The sequence below is a fragment of the Arachis hypogaea genome, chromosome 14 (assembly GCF_003086295.3).
Source record: "Arachis hypogaea cultivar Tifrunner chromosome 14, arahy.Tifrunner.gnm2.J5K5, whole genome shotgun sequence".
Taxonomy (NCBI): Eukaryota; Viridiplantae; Streptophyta; class Magnoliopsida; order Fabales; family Fabaceae; genus Arachis; species Arachis hypogaea.
The window spans coordinates 125,989,348-126,004,943 of NC_092049.1; the positions used below are offsets into that span (position 1 = coordinate 125,989,348).

Consider the following 15,596-nt stretch of genomic DNA (forward strand, 5'->3'; position numbering starts at 1 on the left):
TGAAAAGGACAATTTAGTATCTTATGTCACCTTACTCATAGAGTATTGAATAATAATAATAATAATAATAATAATAATAATAATAATAATAATAATAATAATAATAATAATAATAATAAGAAGAAGAAGAAGAAGAAGAAGAAGAGCTAGGAAGCCAATGGAATAAGTATACAATGTGTACAATGGACTGATTCTTTGGCCCAATAAGAAGAAGTAATCATCCGTTATCGTACAGATTCGAACATTCAGGTAAAATATTACTAATTTATCAAACACAATATATCCATACTATCCAGAATAACCATCCGGATACCAAGAATAATAAATATCTGATATACTTTAATTTTAGTTTGAAATTAACCCCATTGTATGTATTATACGAAACATATATTGGCTTCTTATACTTCCTCTAATACTAATAATAATAAGTGGGTCCAGGGTCCACGAGATTTCTTGGTAATGTGGGGCAAAATTTTGTTTTGAGAAAAGGACAAATAGGTCTTTAAGTTTTTGATCTGCAAACATTTAAATTTTTGAAAATTTGAAAATATATTTAAATTCTTGAATTTTTTTAAAATTTAGACATATCGATCCCTCATGTTCACTTGGGTCTGTCAGATTCAATGGAAAAATCAAACGTGACTTCCATTGTACTGACCTAGTTGACACATATGTACACATGAGAGAGTTTTTAAAATTGGACAAATTAGACTCAGGGATCGATATGTCCAAATTTAAAAAATGCCAGGAACTTAAATGTATTTTTAAATGAGGAGTGTTAAGGGGCCAGCAGATTTTATGAGTTGTAGCCATCAATTAACCATCAATAGTATTTTTAATGGTGTGAGATTTCATCTAATGATAGAGAATTACTCATTTTCCTTTTGCTGGCTAGATTTTGATAAAAATACTGGCCCCTAGACTTTCTCATTTTAAATAGTCCGAGACTTAAATATCCGCGAACCAAAAAGTTAGGGATTGATTTGTTATTTTCACTTTTGTTTTTTAATTGCTAATTTCAATAGCCTTAAGCAAACTTAGTTGAGGGAGACTTGTTTAAGTGGTTATATGATGTTGATGATATAGTAGTTAAGTTCATAAATCAACTATATATCATAATAAGTTCTAGTTGTTGATGATGTAACAAAATTTGGTATGTATCAAAATGTCATACAATAAAAATATAAATACTACTAAAGCTGCCATTGAAATAGTATGATATTATTTCTCTTTGGATATTTGCATGCTCTCATATCATATAAGATATATGTTATTACAACACAAGTTACCTTTATGGTCTTCCATTTTTCTCTGAATCTTAAAGTGATAAGATAGCGTTTCAATTGAAATAAATAAAATAAAAATAAAAAATATCACTTGGGAAATATATACAGGTGATGGCCTTGGATTATTATAATTTATAATTCACAATTCATTAACAATTCCACAAAACATATACAGGTGATACAAACTTAGAAATATATAATTAATTAATGGTTAAAATTAGGTTATTTTTTACTTGGGAAAATCCATTATGACGGCCTCTTATATTAAAGTGCATATAAATATAATAATAGGTTTAATTGATGTTGATACATCATTTAGTGTCAACCATTGGATCAAAAAGTTCATAATAATGCACCTTACAAAATACAAACCCTCATAATTATGCATGATTACACACGGAGTTTTTGCCAAAAACATATATCTAGTCAACCCAAAAAAAAGTATTTTTAGGAAAAAAAAAATCACTAATTAATAATGTAGCACAATAATAAGAAAAGTATCACCACTATATGTTGAAGGGTGTTCTATTTATTTTAAATCAAACCTTGCTTTTCCACAACTTTTCCTATATTAGTGCCTTTTGCTTGTGACAAGAAGAAAATATCCAAAACATTAATTCCTATATATTTGGGAGTTCTTTTCACAACTATGCAATGATTTTGGCTTCTAGTGGTCCTCCTAGTTGTCATCTTTTACCTTGTCATCATACATATATATATGTTCTTTAATCTCAAACTTTATCGTCTTTGTGTAATGTATGTATAATTATATATGTTACATATATACATATAATATCGTCTTGTCCTTTTATAATATATAGTTTTCAGTACTGTATTTAATTAAGAGCTAATGTAATTTTTATTTCCAGTAATATAAGAATTTATCATGTCTTGAATATATAGGCATGCATACAAATTATAGGTGCTAATGAACTAGATAGCGAATGCATTTCGAATAAAATAATAATAAAAAATTATATATTTTGGTTTTAAATGAGTCTAAATATAATACGATAAAAGTTTATTTTTATATGGGTAAAAAATTGTAGATATATAAGGTTATCTTTTTTTTTATTATTTGTATTGTCTTTTTTATTAGCTTAAATTTTTAGAAAAAATAATTTTGATAAAATTTTTCTACTGATTCACAGATAGGTAAATAGAGATAATATTTGAAACATTTTTTAAAATAATTTCTATATCTCCCCAAGAAAGCCTTGCATAGCATTATGGATGTAACAGAAGAAAAAACCAAACACTACCATAGAAAATATTTAAAACAAAAAGGGGCAAGAAAATTGGAGTTGGTTAATGAAAAGGTAAGAAATAAATAATGATGGCCTGGTAGCTGGGTTGGAGAATGCCAAGTACAATTCCTTTTGTTCACAAGATATCCAACAAGTCAAGCTGTTTAGTCAGGCTTAATTAATAATAATGTTATGATGATGATGATGAACACTACTACAAGATTCAAACACTAATGTCTAATGTAGTAATAATAAATATCTCAACTCTCACGTGCTATTTGATCTTAGTCATGTATACATATTTTTTGTTATGATATCATTTTTTTAATAATTTAAGTCGATAAAAAAAATAACATGAATGATTTTATTTCTAACATTTTTTTTAGAATTTTTTTTTAAATTACTTGATTTTTTTATATATATTATACTATTTTTTATTTTTTAGATCGAATTCTAGATTTCTTTAACATAAAATTTTAATATCATATAATGATATTATTTATTTCAAAAATTTAAACTAATAAAAAAAATAATACGAAGAATTATATCTCTAAAATTCTTGCATTTGATGTGTGAAAATTACAAGGACGTGTATACAGTGAACTTGATTGTGCTCATGTGCTTCAGATGTTAACTTTTGCTTTCAGCTCAACACATGAATCTTTCAAGTTAGATTTTTTAATAACACACGAGATCTTTATATTATTACATGTATATGTATGTTTAACTTATTTCCTCAATAATTTGAATTTGTCTGTAACAGTAATATATATTTTCCAAATACATGTGTACTAAAATAATCTTCTATACAATATAATTTGTTTGAATTCACACGTCTCAAGAAATTATATTGATGACTATGTCTATATATATATACGCAACATGTGCATATGAATTACTAATCAGCTAATTAAGGAGTGGTTATTACTTAAATTGAATTTTCCCCTCGTCCTAAAAATTAATTCATTCTTGCATATTCTCGATAAATTGAATTTGAGAATATGGAAATGGTAGTAAGAAGAACTAGTATTTTTAATAATATTACGAACTTGTAATTTTTTTAAATAAAATATATCTTAATATTTAATCTTTATGAAACAATAAAACTTAATCATATTAAAATTCTAGTAATAAAAATTAAAGACTTTATCAAATTAAATATATATATATATATATATATATATATATATATATATATATATAATATTCTCAATATGGTTCTATTCTCATAGGTTACAACCGAAAAAAAAGACCTAAATGACTAAGGAATCCATGGGTGAAGCCGTGAAGGAGAGCAGAGCCAAAAGGTCCTGTGAGCCAAAGAGATCACCTAAGTTCAGTTGGCCTACATAGTTCAGAGTCTTCTAGTAATTCATCGAACCTTGGATCATAATTTTATTGTCTGTAGATGTATTTTGACTAAAAGAGACTTTTGATTTGTCCAAATTTAATAGCTATCTCGAAGTTTATGGGTATATTGTAACGATCAAATTCAAGCCATGAATCAATTTATGCTCTTGTGCTTTTGAAATTAAAGCCAGTAGGACAAGATCAAAAGATGAGGTTAATAACCAAATTAACTCTTAAAAAAAGCAAGTGTGCATCAATTTAGCTCTTGAAGGATATAATAATGTCTCAAATTGATCCTGAATGATATAATTGTGAATCAGATTAGTTATTCCATAAGTTAGATGATAACATATGACATAATCGTTTTACGATATATTATCATTTAATTATTAATTTATTTTACTAGAATAAAGGAGTTTTTGTTCTTTTATTGTGTTGGAATTCAGTTAGCACAAACAAGAACACAATTTTCGTTCATCCTTTTACTGTTCGAAGACAACCTTAAAAGTGCATTTAGGCTCTTCCTTTTAGTGTTGAAATATGGTTAGCACAAAAAAACCACATTTAGTCCATCCTTTTATTGTTGACATAGATCCTTCAAGTGCACTTTGCCAAGTATGCATTCCATCCTTGAAGACGGTATTCATGAGCTGCATCGGCAGGATTCGCTGCCTTGATGATGCCACGGCCAACAATGATAATGTCACTGCCCCTATCATGAACAACCTGGAAAATCGATCCACAAATCGTCAAGATGAAGGTAAGAAAAGGATATGCTATTGTTCTCAAGACCAAGAAACTAATATACTGCATCTTTCCCTTCAACTAACATCTTTTTATCCATAAAAGTTCTTTTCAACTGAATAAAGAACAACAAAATCAATAGTATGATGATATTCTTCACATGTTTAACTTCAGCATCTGCTAGAAGATGCATGGCCAATAAGCAGAAACTTACTGAATATGGAGTGTTATATTGCTGCCCTAATGCATCGCCACCAGTTACCATTTGAACACCAGGAGTTGCCTGAATGAAAGAAGGATTTATCGGTGACCCTGGCCACGATGCTGGATTGACTGAGATGAAGCCAATTACAAAGTCAGAGTGATCCTCGGCAATTTTCAGTGCAGCAGCAGTATAATCTCCCTTGGCAAGGTTACCAGCTGAACTCATTTCAGCAAGCAGCAATAGACCCCTGCCACGAGGCAAGCCCTGCATATGATCCAAGAAAATGTCAGGCTATTAACTGACATCTTTCCGTAGAATTGACAGAGTATAATGAAAATGACTGCAATTATATACCTTCAATTTTAATCCATCCACAATTCCAGGACCAGAGATTATATGAGCATTTATTATATGGGCCCAATCCAATATACGAAAGATCCCTCTGCAGATACCAGAATAATAGAATGATTTCATCAATGAAAAGAAAGAGATAAGATAAATCCAAAACAGGGAAAGCAAAATATAGCAAGTCCTCCTACCCTTCATATTGCATGGTTACTGTGTTACCAATGTCAGCAAATTTACGATCCTCAAAGATCAAGAAGTTATGTTTCTCTGCAATCTTCAATAGAAAGAAGCATATATTAGACACAACCAAACTAGGAGAATGTACAAGATCTTTTATCACGCATAATGCTCATAGTCATGCACTCTTTATATACTAGACAAAAGAAGGAATCGGGATTCTATTTTAATAAATGCTAGCATATATTTTCTATCCATTCCAAAGTCAACAATATCAAGATTAAAAAATAACACATAACAGAAGTAGGATTCTTTTAGCACTATACCGAGAGAAGCTTAGAACCAAAATCAGGAGTGAAATCTGGCAAAATATCAACATGAGTCTTCAGCAAGCATATCTCAGGTCCAACCTGTTGACAAAAACCAGCCAAAGTAGTTCACAAGAAATTTATTATTATAGCAAAACTTTTAAATGCAGCCTCCTTGATAATAAAATGCCAGAGAATTAGTCTGGTTATTCTGCCCAATTATGAACCCTCTCAAACTTTCACAAAACAGAAAAGAACGTTTGGGATGAATTGACCTTTTCTTACTAGGTGAGAGTGGGCACAGATTAAAAATAAATCTTCAAGCTGATGATCCAAGTGAATGAAATGAAATATTCTTGTCCTTGAAAATGAATTGAACAATATGATGGGAAATTTTCGCAAAAGAACAACCAAGTACTCACCTTCTCGGCAATTTCAAGCAATTCAGCTGCTGTGCCAACATCTGCAGCCAAGCATAGGTTACTCTCCTTCACCGCCATTATCTCAAACAACTTCTTTCCTGTTGGGTTCTTGGACAACTTAGCCCTCTCCAAAAACGACAAAGGCTTAACTTTGGTTGCAGGCTTCTCCAGCTTTGTCAAAGCAGCAACCTTCTTATTTTCATCTAAGAATCTCATAACATTCCTAACCGTCTCTTCCTCAAGCTTCCCGTGATCCCTCAGAATTTTCACCATCTCAGTCAATTTGATAATCGAGTGCAGCTTGATGCCATTCTCCTCCAGATTCTCCCTTCCACCTTGCTCTCTATCTATCAAAACAACAGCATCACTGATCTTCAAACCCGCAATACGAAGAGGTGCGGCTGTTTCCAAAACAGATGTGCCGCTGGTAACTAAATCCTCAATTATTAAGCAACTTTGGCCAGCCTTGAAATCACCTTCAATGGCTTTAGAAGTGCCATAGTCTTTGATTTCCTTGCGACGCATTACCATGGGAATGTTCTGTGCCAGAGAGACACAAGTCGCAATAGGTAAGGCCGTATAAGGGACCCCACATACGAGGTCAAATGTAGTGGATGAAACAGCGGAAATCAAGGTTTGGGAGATTTGCTGGAGAAGGGAAGGGTAAGAAATGATGAGGCGGAGATCTATGTAGATTGGTGAGGAGATGCCGGATTTGAGCTTGAAGTTGCCAAATTTGACAGCTGAGATCTCATGGAGCCGAAGAACTAGAGACTCTATCAATGATGATGGTGCAGACATTTTCTCAAAGATAAAGTTGGCTCTCTGAGTGGGCTTCAAGAATTGTTCAGGACCATATAGAAACCCTGGGGCATTCAAAATGCAAAAGAGACAAATCAATTAGTTTATCTGCAGGTCTAAATCATAAGAATAACAGCAACAATATGCTAATTTATACTACTTCCTCAACCGGTTCAATTGTAGTTCAACCGAAATAACTGAGTTGCAATAAAATAATATATAAAATTATAAATAAACACACAAAAACATAATTGTATTCAGATGTAAATCTTAAAATACACAAATTAAAAGTACAACATCAACCAAAGTCTTATAATCTCACGTAAGTACGACACAAGAATCAAATAACAAAGGAATATCCAAATTATTAGTGGCAGATGCATTGTTATCCACGAATGCTTCTTGATTAAATCAAATATTATTGCCCATACCTGAAAAAAAAATTAACTCCAATAATTTACGGCAAGAAACCTAACAACAAGAACAATTGAAGTAACACAGCACGACAGTATAACAACATAACAAACAAAAGATAAAGATAAAAATACAACCCAAAAACAAGAACAACTAGGCAGCAATAATTACATAGCACAAAATTTAATAAATTCAACTAGAAACAACTAACACAGCAACAATTATCAACTTAACAATTTAACAAATTAGCAACATAGCAGCAAGATTTGAAAAACACAGCAACCAGCAGCAAAGCAAAAAGTTTAATAAATCCAGCAAGAAACAGCTAACACAGCAAGCAAAAAGTGAACAACATAGCAACAATCAACTATCAAAAAGGAGTAGAGGGTTCACCTACCGAAACTAGGAGAGGGAGAAGTGAACTCGTGTGGCCATAGTTATCAAAACCGAACCGGTAATTGACCTAGTTAGGGTCACCAGGTCACTGGTTCAAACGGTGGGTCGCTAATTCACCCGGTCATAATTAAATAAAAATATAAAATTATAAAAATAAAATTAAAATCAAAAGTTAAAACTTAAAATGTATGTCTTCATAAATATATTAATAGCAATCAAATATCAATTCTTAGACATAACAAATGACGCAAAAAAATATAACAAACTAGTCAATAGTACAAAATACTTTCTCAATTTAAAGAACAAGAAAAAACAAAAGATAACACAATCAGTAAATCAAATTCAATCTGAAAGTTGGCATCTATATCTTCATAAAACAAATTTGAAGCTTGACCAACATTTCCTTCATTTTGATTTGCATCTATATCTACATGTGTGTATCTTTCACAAATCAATACCAAAAATAATTCATAATAATACAAACAGAAAGTATGGGACAACAATTTAACTGAATAATTGCAGAGAGAATGAACCTCATTTTCAACAACAAATTCAACTATCATCATTTTTAGGAACAAAAGATTTATCTCAAGAGATGATTTACAGATTTACAACAACAAAAGATTTAGATAAGTGCTTATTTCAGCAAGACAACAATAGATTCAATCTTCAGTGATGATAAATAAGTAACAAATTCAACATGATTTACAGATTCACAACAACAACAACAAAATTTAACTAAGTCATTATTCAGCAAAACAGCACCAAATTCAAGGTTCAATAAACTCAGTAATGATCAACAAACTTAAGCTAAGTTAACCTAAGTGATTATTTTGGCAAGTCAACAACAAATTCAAGGTTCATGATAATCAGTAACAAATTTCAGCAACGCATTCAACTTTCAGCAACAAATTACATTCAGCAACAAAATCAAAGTACAGTGATGCAGCAACAAAATTGAAACAAAAAGAACAGGGGGAACTCACTAAATCGGGTTGCGCGAAGCGAAGGAGAAGCTGATGGCGAGGGAGAAGCTGACGGCAAGGCTCGAAGCAAGAAGACGACAACGAAGACCAGCGCACCGGGATCTGTTGCCTCTGCTACCGGCGACGAGGAGCGCAGGGAAGGGAGAGATCGAGACCAGGTGCGAGACAGAGACCGTGAGAAGCAAGAAGACAACGACCACCACCAGCCGAGGGACCAGATGCGGTTCCGTCTGCTTCTGCCGCCGGAGAAGCGAGCGCAGGGAAGGGAGAGCTTGAGGTCGTCGGAGAGAGTGACGAGAAACTGAGAAAGAGATTCGAGAGAGGAGATAGCGTTGGGGGCTGGGGGTGATCTTCAGCAATTAGGGCTTCGGAGAGAGGAAGAAGGATTCGCGGAAAGCACAAATTAGTAGTGGAATCTGGCTGACTCAGAAAAGAGCGGGAAGGTGGCTCTGGCGAATCAGACACTGTATTGTTTAGGTTTTTCTCATTCTTTCTCTCAAGTTTTAAGCTAGCCATGAATTTCTATTTCATTTATATTTTTATTGGAATTTTTATTTTATTGTATAAATATTTTTTTAATAATTATCTGATATACATATATATAGGAGTAGAATTAGACTGAATTTTAGAAAAAGATAAAAAAAAATTAATTTTGTAATATAAAAGAGACTAAACTTAATATTTTAGGAAGGTTAAATTAAAATTTTTATATAATTCTTAAAGAAAAATTGATATCTAGAAAGTCATTAACTAAATAGATTATACTTTTAATATAATTATTTTTCAATAATTATTAAAAATACATAAACGTGTAATTAAAGCATCATATTATAATATAATAGTAAAATTAATAAATAAAATTATTAAATAGAGATATTGTGAATTCAATAAGATAAATATTTATATTTTTCTTCCTTTATTAGATAGTGTATAGTTAGAATACAATAATAGAATATAAATAAAATAATAATATATTGAAAAAACCGTGTATATTCTCTTTTATGAACAAATGTGTATGGCTATACTAATAAAAAAATATAAAGAAAATTTAACAAATTTAAAAGTATAAAAAAACAAAGCAACCCAATAGGAAAATATTGTTAATATATCAATTGAAAAAAAAAAGGAGAGCATTTGATTTCATATTATAATTTGAAACAATGAAATAATAGAATAATAATAAAAACAAATTAACATGTGCAAAGGAGAGTAAAAAAAATATATATAATAATAGTGAAGAATTTATAAAAATAAAATAAAACTAAAAAAAAAGGAAGATGCATACCCATTAATTTTGGCTAAGTTAATTTTTGCTTTTGATATTTAAAAATTCATATATATTTTTTAATATACTCTATTATGAAACTTTCAGAGAGTTATTATGTCATTTTAAGGATATAATTTTATCCATCGTGTATTTTTTTTTTTTTTTTTGAAAAAGCTCATCTAATGACCATCCTGTCGTATGGAGGTTAATTCTTTCAACCATTCCTAGATCATTCGTTTATCTCCTTTGTTTACTTGACTAAATTATAGATGAAAATGATGATCAATTAAAATGTGGAAGGAGTTGAGGCAGATCAATGAAAACAACTCCTTGAGATTACGTTTAACATATTGAGATATTCTCTTTGTTCCTCAATGATTCGAATTGCAGAGTCATGACAAAAAGGAGAGAAATAATAGTGAAAAAATTGGGAGAAAGGTCATAGCCAACTCAGAAATACCTTAATTCCAAATTTCTTCTCTCATCCATCTCACCTCATATGGGTTTTGCAACTCAGGAGAAGATATACCAAAAACATACAGGATAGTATAGACCAAGGTTCTGAAAACCGAATCGATTATCAAACCGTTCTAATAATTAATTTACTAATTTATTGGTCCAACAAAAAAAAATCGTTTCATAGTAAAATAATAAATAAACTATAAATAAACACCCTAAAAATGGCAGCATCATTGGAACAGGAGGATTAGCAGCCAAATCATTATACACAGATGTATTATCATCAACAAATACTTCTTGATTGATACTATTATCCGTAACAAATTAATAAATCATCAAGACAGTCGCAATCTAACCATAATTAACAAATTAAGAATGAGAATGTTAAAAGCTGGACAGTATTTTTTTTTACAGCAGAGGTACATTCATTAGAATGTAATAGCAATTTGAATTTACACACAACTTTCCAATAAGTCCTTGCACATTTTTGTTTTTACAACCAAGCCTATGCATCTAATGAAAAACAATTCAGAACAAAGATATGACTTCATTACCAACTTTACCTTTGTTGTTATCTCAAACAAGACCTACCATGGAGAACAATTCAGAACAATCAGTAAAACACAAACACACAATGACACAAACACAAAACAGCAGCAATTCACTCTCTAGCAGCACATCACTGTGCAAAAAACTCACAAAACAACAGCACCAGCAAAGCAGCCAAAGCTGATCAATAATCAATTAATCATCCTGTGATTTGATTTCCGGAGCATTAAAAAAAATTAAAAAAATGAAGAACAAGTGAGCAGTGAGCACTGACCTTCGGTCTGACACGGCGAGCAGAGTCAGCAGACGAAGATGACGAACGCTCGAGGAAGAAGCTGCGCGCCTGCGATTGGTGAGTCTGAGAGCGAACAGGGGTTGGAGACTTCGAGAACGCCGACAAGAGGAAGAGAGAAGCCCTGAGTGCGACGGACGGCGGCAATGGTTCACTCCTTGCGGCGGTGGTGGAGGCTAGGGTTGCGGGGGCACAGGCACACTCCCCTGAGTGCTTTCTGAAATCTGAAGGAAGGGGTAAGGGGCGGGGGCACAAGGCTGGGTTTTTTTCTTTTTTTTTTTTTTGAAAAAAAATCTGAACAGCCTCGTTTAGTAAAACCGACCGATTCCGGTTCGACTAGTTGATTCTCGGCCAGTTCATCAACTCACGTCCGATTTTTGATTGAGCAGTTTAAAATGATGAACCGAACCATTAATCCTACTGATTCATGGTTAGATCGGTCCGACCAGACGGTCAGATCCATGGTATAGACACATTTAGAATGTGATCTGTTTGTCTCTGTCCTCTTGTATATCGAATTTGGATACTCTAAATTTTAGATTTTCATTTTAGAAGATAAAGTAAGATCTCTCATCACTGAATATTTTTTTTCTCATATTTTTTTTGGTTTCACTTATAAAATAAATATTGATAGATCATACTTTACCTTTTAAAGTGAAATTTAAAATTTACAAGATTCAAATCCTTGTATATCATGATTTATCTTGTGCATCTTATAATTCTTTGTATATATGAGAATTAACGAAATTTTTTAAGTTATATTTGTTTTATCATCATCAAAAGTGGAAAAATTATTAGCACCACAATGTCTTAATGTATTTTGATGATTAACAAACCAAAATATAATTTAATAATTTCGTTAATGTGCTATCTAATGTTTGCTCAAGTGTGTTAATAGAAATTTTTTTCAGGTAATAAAAATAAATTAGGTTCCTTCTAAACTTGAGATAGTCAAAATTTAAATGAAAATTAAATCAGAAACTTATCTGAATAACCTAACTATCTCAAAAACTAAATAGCTGATTAGCTATTTCAGGAATGAGATCACACATTTTAGAAACTCGATTGTTCCACTTCCACTTAAAAAGCGAGGCACAGATTCAGTGAGCGATTGATGTTTGTGGCATTGAAATGCCAAAAAGTTATTTAGCTTACTGGTAAGAGTTTTTAATGAGGAGCCGTTGGATTATGTATGCTTGTTAATCTAACGCTAAAGATCTTTTTAAATTTAGTTTCATGTGATTGGCTAGTTAATGCTTTATGCAGCTTTTGTGTTAGTGAAGTAACTTTACAAATAATAACTAAGTTAGATGTCAATTCTAGCGCCTACTAAGGCTTCTCTAGTGCTCTGCTAGGGTTTATTCTAGCGCCTACTAAGGCTCTTCAATCTAATAAATTCAAATTGGGATCTGATTCAGTTCTGAGCACCTGACCACTGCATTAAGACGCTGCAGTATGGGCGATAAGAGAGAAGAGACTGACTGGAGGAACCAGAATGCAGAAGATCGCTGTGGAGGGGTGGTATTTCTTGGAGAAGAAGATATCATAGAAGGGGTTCAAGCCTGTGCCAATAGCCTGACAGGCAGAATTTTCGCTAATAGACAATTCACAACGGACACCATGGAGAATGCGTTAACAGCGATCTGGGGTAAGCCGAAAGGATTCAGAGTTACTGAAATAAAACCTAATGTCTTTCAATTTTTCTTTGATATGGAAGAAGAATTACTGAAAATTGAACAAGCTCTCCTTGGCTATTTAAAAATTTTGTTCTGCACGTTAGACGATGAAATATCCAGGAGGAGGCTGCTGCCAATGTCATATCTGAATTCCCAGTTTGGGTACAATTGTGGGGAATCCCATAAAAGTTCAAAACACTGGAAGCTGGGAGGAAAATAGGAGAAAGCTTGGGGAAGGTGTCTGATTTGGGTTTTTTTGAAGTCAAGGGAAAAGAAAATAGAATCCTCAAGGCTCGGGTTGATATTTGTGGTGAGAAGAAAGTAAAAGACAGCCTGCTAATTGCTGGTCCAGATAGGAAGGCCATCGAAATTGGTCTCAGGTATGAAAGGCTAGGCACCGTGTGTACTTATTGTGCAAATTTAGGTCACGAGATCAAAAATTGTTCACAATGGTTAGAAGATTCCGCTGCCGGTCATATTCAGGAAAACAAAATTGGAGACTGGGTGAAGTCTGATCAAGTGGGGAGAAGAATTGCAGATAATGAAAGGGGATTCCATAATAAACCAAGCTCAATGCCGCCTCACTAGGGCTGGAAGTGAGTCAAGCCAGCTCATGAGCCAGCTCGAGCTCGACTCGTTAACAGCTCGATAAGCTAAGCTCGTGAGCTGGTGAGCCAAGCTTGAGCCTGAAATTGAGCTCATAAATTAAATGAGCCGAGCTTGAGCTTGGATAAGCTCAGCTCATTAGCTCGTGAGCTGGCTCGATTATATATATATATAACAATCTTAATTATTTAATATTTATATTTATTTTTTACATATAATTTTAATATAGGACAAAAACAAAAAATTTATAATTTATTGATAGGTAAAAAATATATAAAATTGATCTTTTCAAATATTTTTAAAAATATATAAGTTATAATTTATTGATATAAAATTATAGATTATGTATTTATGTTTCTCTTATTTGAGCCAGCTCGTGAGCTCGAGCCAGCTCGTGAGCTTTTGGTGAGCCGAGCTTGAGCTTAAGAAATAAGCTCGATTGTTAATGAGTCGAGCCGTGAGCCAAGCTCAATTTTCGTGAGCCGAGCTTGAGCTTGGTCTAGCTCGGCTCAGCTCGGCTCACTTCCAGCCCTACGCCTCACCCAAAGAAGAAACCTCCCCCAACCCGGCTGATGGAAGACTTCTCAAAGCTTAGCATGTCAGAACCGAAGACACAAACTAAGAACCCAATAAGAAGTAACACAGAGGCCAGTGTAGAGGATTCAACTGAAAATACTGATTCTTGGATCCCTACAACTAAATCTACATCCTCGATGATTTTGGGAGAAATTCCGATAGCTCAGGTTGATGCTAATGGAAATACCAATATTGCTACTATGGCTACTAAAAAAGGGAAGACCCCGAAGCTGAAGCAAATGACAAGGGAAGGAGGTCACTACATCAAACAAGCTAGAGAGAAAAGGAGGAGTGTGGGTAAAGAAAATAATGAGCAGCAAAAAAAGCTTTGCCATGGTCTTAATTGGAGTTTGGATGATCAGGTGGAGGGTGCCAGCCTTCAATTGGCACCCAAGGAGATATGAAGCTACTCTGCTGGAACCGTCAGGGTTTGAGAAAACTCCTGACAGTCCATCATTTGAAAGGGATGTCAAGGTCCCACTTCCCCGAGCTTGGTTTCTTATGTGAAACTAAGAACCAGGCTTGTAATGTGGAGCAAAAATTAAAGGCAACTGGTTTTAGTAATTGGTTTATCGTTGACCCTGATGGTGTGGCGGGAGGAATGGTGTTGGCTTGGAGGGAAGGGGTGACAGTGCAGGTTGTGCAATCGGACCAATTCTTTATCGCGGAAAGAATTACTGATCAAGGTCTTAACGAGAGATGGGGTTTGATAGGGGTGCACTTAAACACCAATGAGCAAGTGCGTTCATTACAATTCTCTCAATTACAGCTGGTCATCCAACAATTCGGAGGAAAAGTTGTAGTCACTGGAGACTTTAATGCCATCACTTCGCAAGCTGAGAAATTGGGAGGTATTGCTAAATCGGCATCTTCCATCGCTGCATTTCGCAACTTTATTGATGATGGAACTCTGGTGGACATAGGAATGGTAGGGAGACCCTTCACTTGGACAAATAGGCGCCGCGGAGATGACTTGGTACAGGAAAGATTGGATAGGGTCCTGGTCGGGACTGATTGGCTGTCGTTGTATGCTAATTCGGTGGTCCTTAGGCTCTCGGAGTTGGGCTCAGACCATGCCCCTCTTTTGATAGATTCCAACCCAAGACCAGGGAACTCTAAGCAATGATTCACGTTCCAAGAGCTATGGTGCTCAAAACCTGAGGTGCGACAGATTATTTGTGATGTTTGGAAAGAAGAAATCTCTGGCTCCCCAATGTTCATTCTGGCCCAGAAGTTAAAACGATGTAGACACCGCATCGTTCAATGGCAACGAGAGGGAGAGCATAACTCTAAAAAACAGATTGAGCAACTAAGCTGTCAGATTGAAGAGCTGAGGTCAGCGGGCATGTATGGTGGGGAGGAACTGCTGGAACTAGAGCGAAAATTGGAAATAGCCTACCATGATGAAGAGATGTATTGGAAGGCGAAATCCAGGGTTAAATGGCTTCAAGAAGGGGACCGCAACACTCAATTCTTCCATCAAAACT

The 15,596-nt window shown here is 33.7% G+C and overlaps 2 protein-coding genes across 4 annotated transcripts; one reads left to right on the plus strand and one right to left on the minus strand.

Annotated features, from left to right (window-relative positions):
* Positions 1 to 4,258: 4,258 nt before the first annotated feature.
* On the minus strand, positions 4,259 to 11,598 carry LOC112744026 (uridine 5'-monophosphate synthase). Of its 3 annotated transcripts, XM_025793488.3 has the most exons (8): positions 8,685 to 9,189; positions 7,211 to 7,319; positions 6,088 to 6,953; positions 5,684 to 5,767; positions 5,372 to 5,454; positions 5,187 to 5,274; positions 4,842 to 5,096; positions 4,259 to 4,609 (listed from the first exon to the last, which is right to left on the minus strand). In XM_025793488.3, exons 2-8 carry the CDS (start codon positions 7,269 to 7,271, stop codon positions 4,481 to 4,483), a joined length of 1,566 nt encoding a protein of 521 aa, XP_025649273.1. In that variant the 5' UTR covers positions 7,272 to 7,319; positions 8,685 to 9,189; the 3' UTR covers positions 4,259 to 4,480. The 3 variants fall into 3 exon arrangements, with proteins under 3 accessions (XP_025649273.1, XP_025649275.1, XP_025649274.1); XM_025793490.3 differs by lacking the exons at positions 7,211 to 7,319; positions 8,685 to 9,189 and adding an exon at positions 11,234 to 11,598; XM_025793489.2 differs by lacking the exon at positions 7,211 to 7,319 and having other exon boundaries at positions 8,685 to 9,198.
* A 2,977-nt stretch (positions 11,599 to 14,575) lies between these two features.
* Positions 14,576 to 15,235, plus strand: LOC140178723 (uncharacterized). Its single transcript, XM_072215954.1, has one exon. It carries the CDS (start codon positions 14,576 to 14,578, stop codon positions 15,233 to 15,235), a length of 660 nt encoding a protein of 219 aa, XP_072072055.1.
* Positions 15,236 to 15,596: the final 361 nt, after the last annotated feature.

Coding starts and splice junctions, on each gene's coding strand:
- LOC112744026 (XM_025793488.3), bottom strand. CDS start 7,271: ATGCATCTGCCACTAATAATTTGGATATTCCTTTGTTATTTGATTCTT. Junction 6,954..7,210: donor GATTCTTGTGTCGTACTTAC/GTGAGATTATAA, acceptor TGAATGCCCCAG/GGTTTCTATATGGTCCTGAA. Junction 5,455..5,683: donor TTGGTTCTAAGCTTCTCTCG/GTATAGTGCTAA, acceptor TTTCTATTGAAG/ATTGCAGAGAAACATAACTT.
- LOC140178723 (XM_072215954.1), top strand. CDS start 14,576: ATGTCAAGGTCCCACTTCCCCGAGCTTGGTTTCTTATGTGAAACTAAG.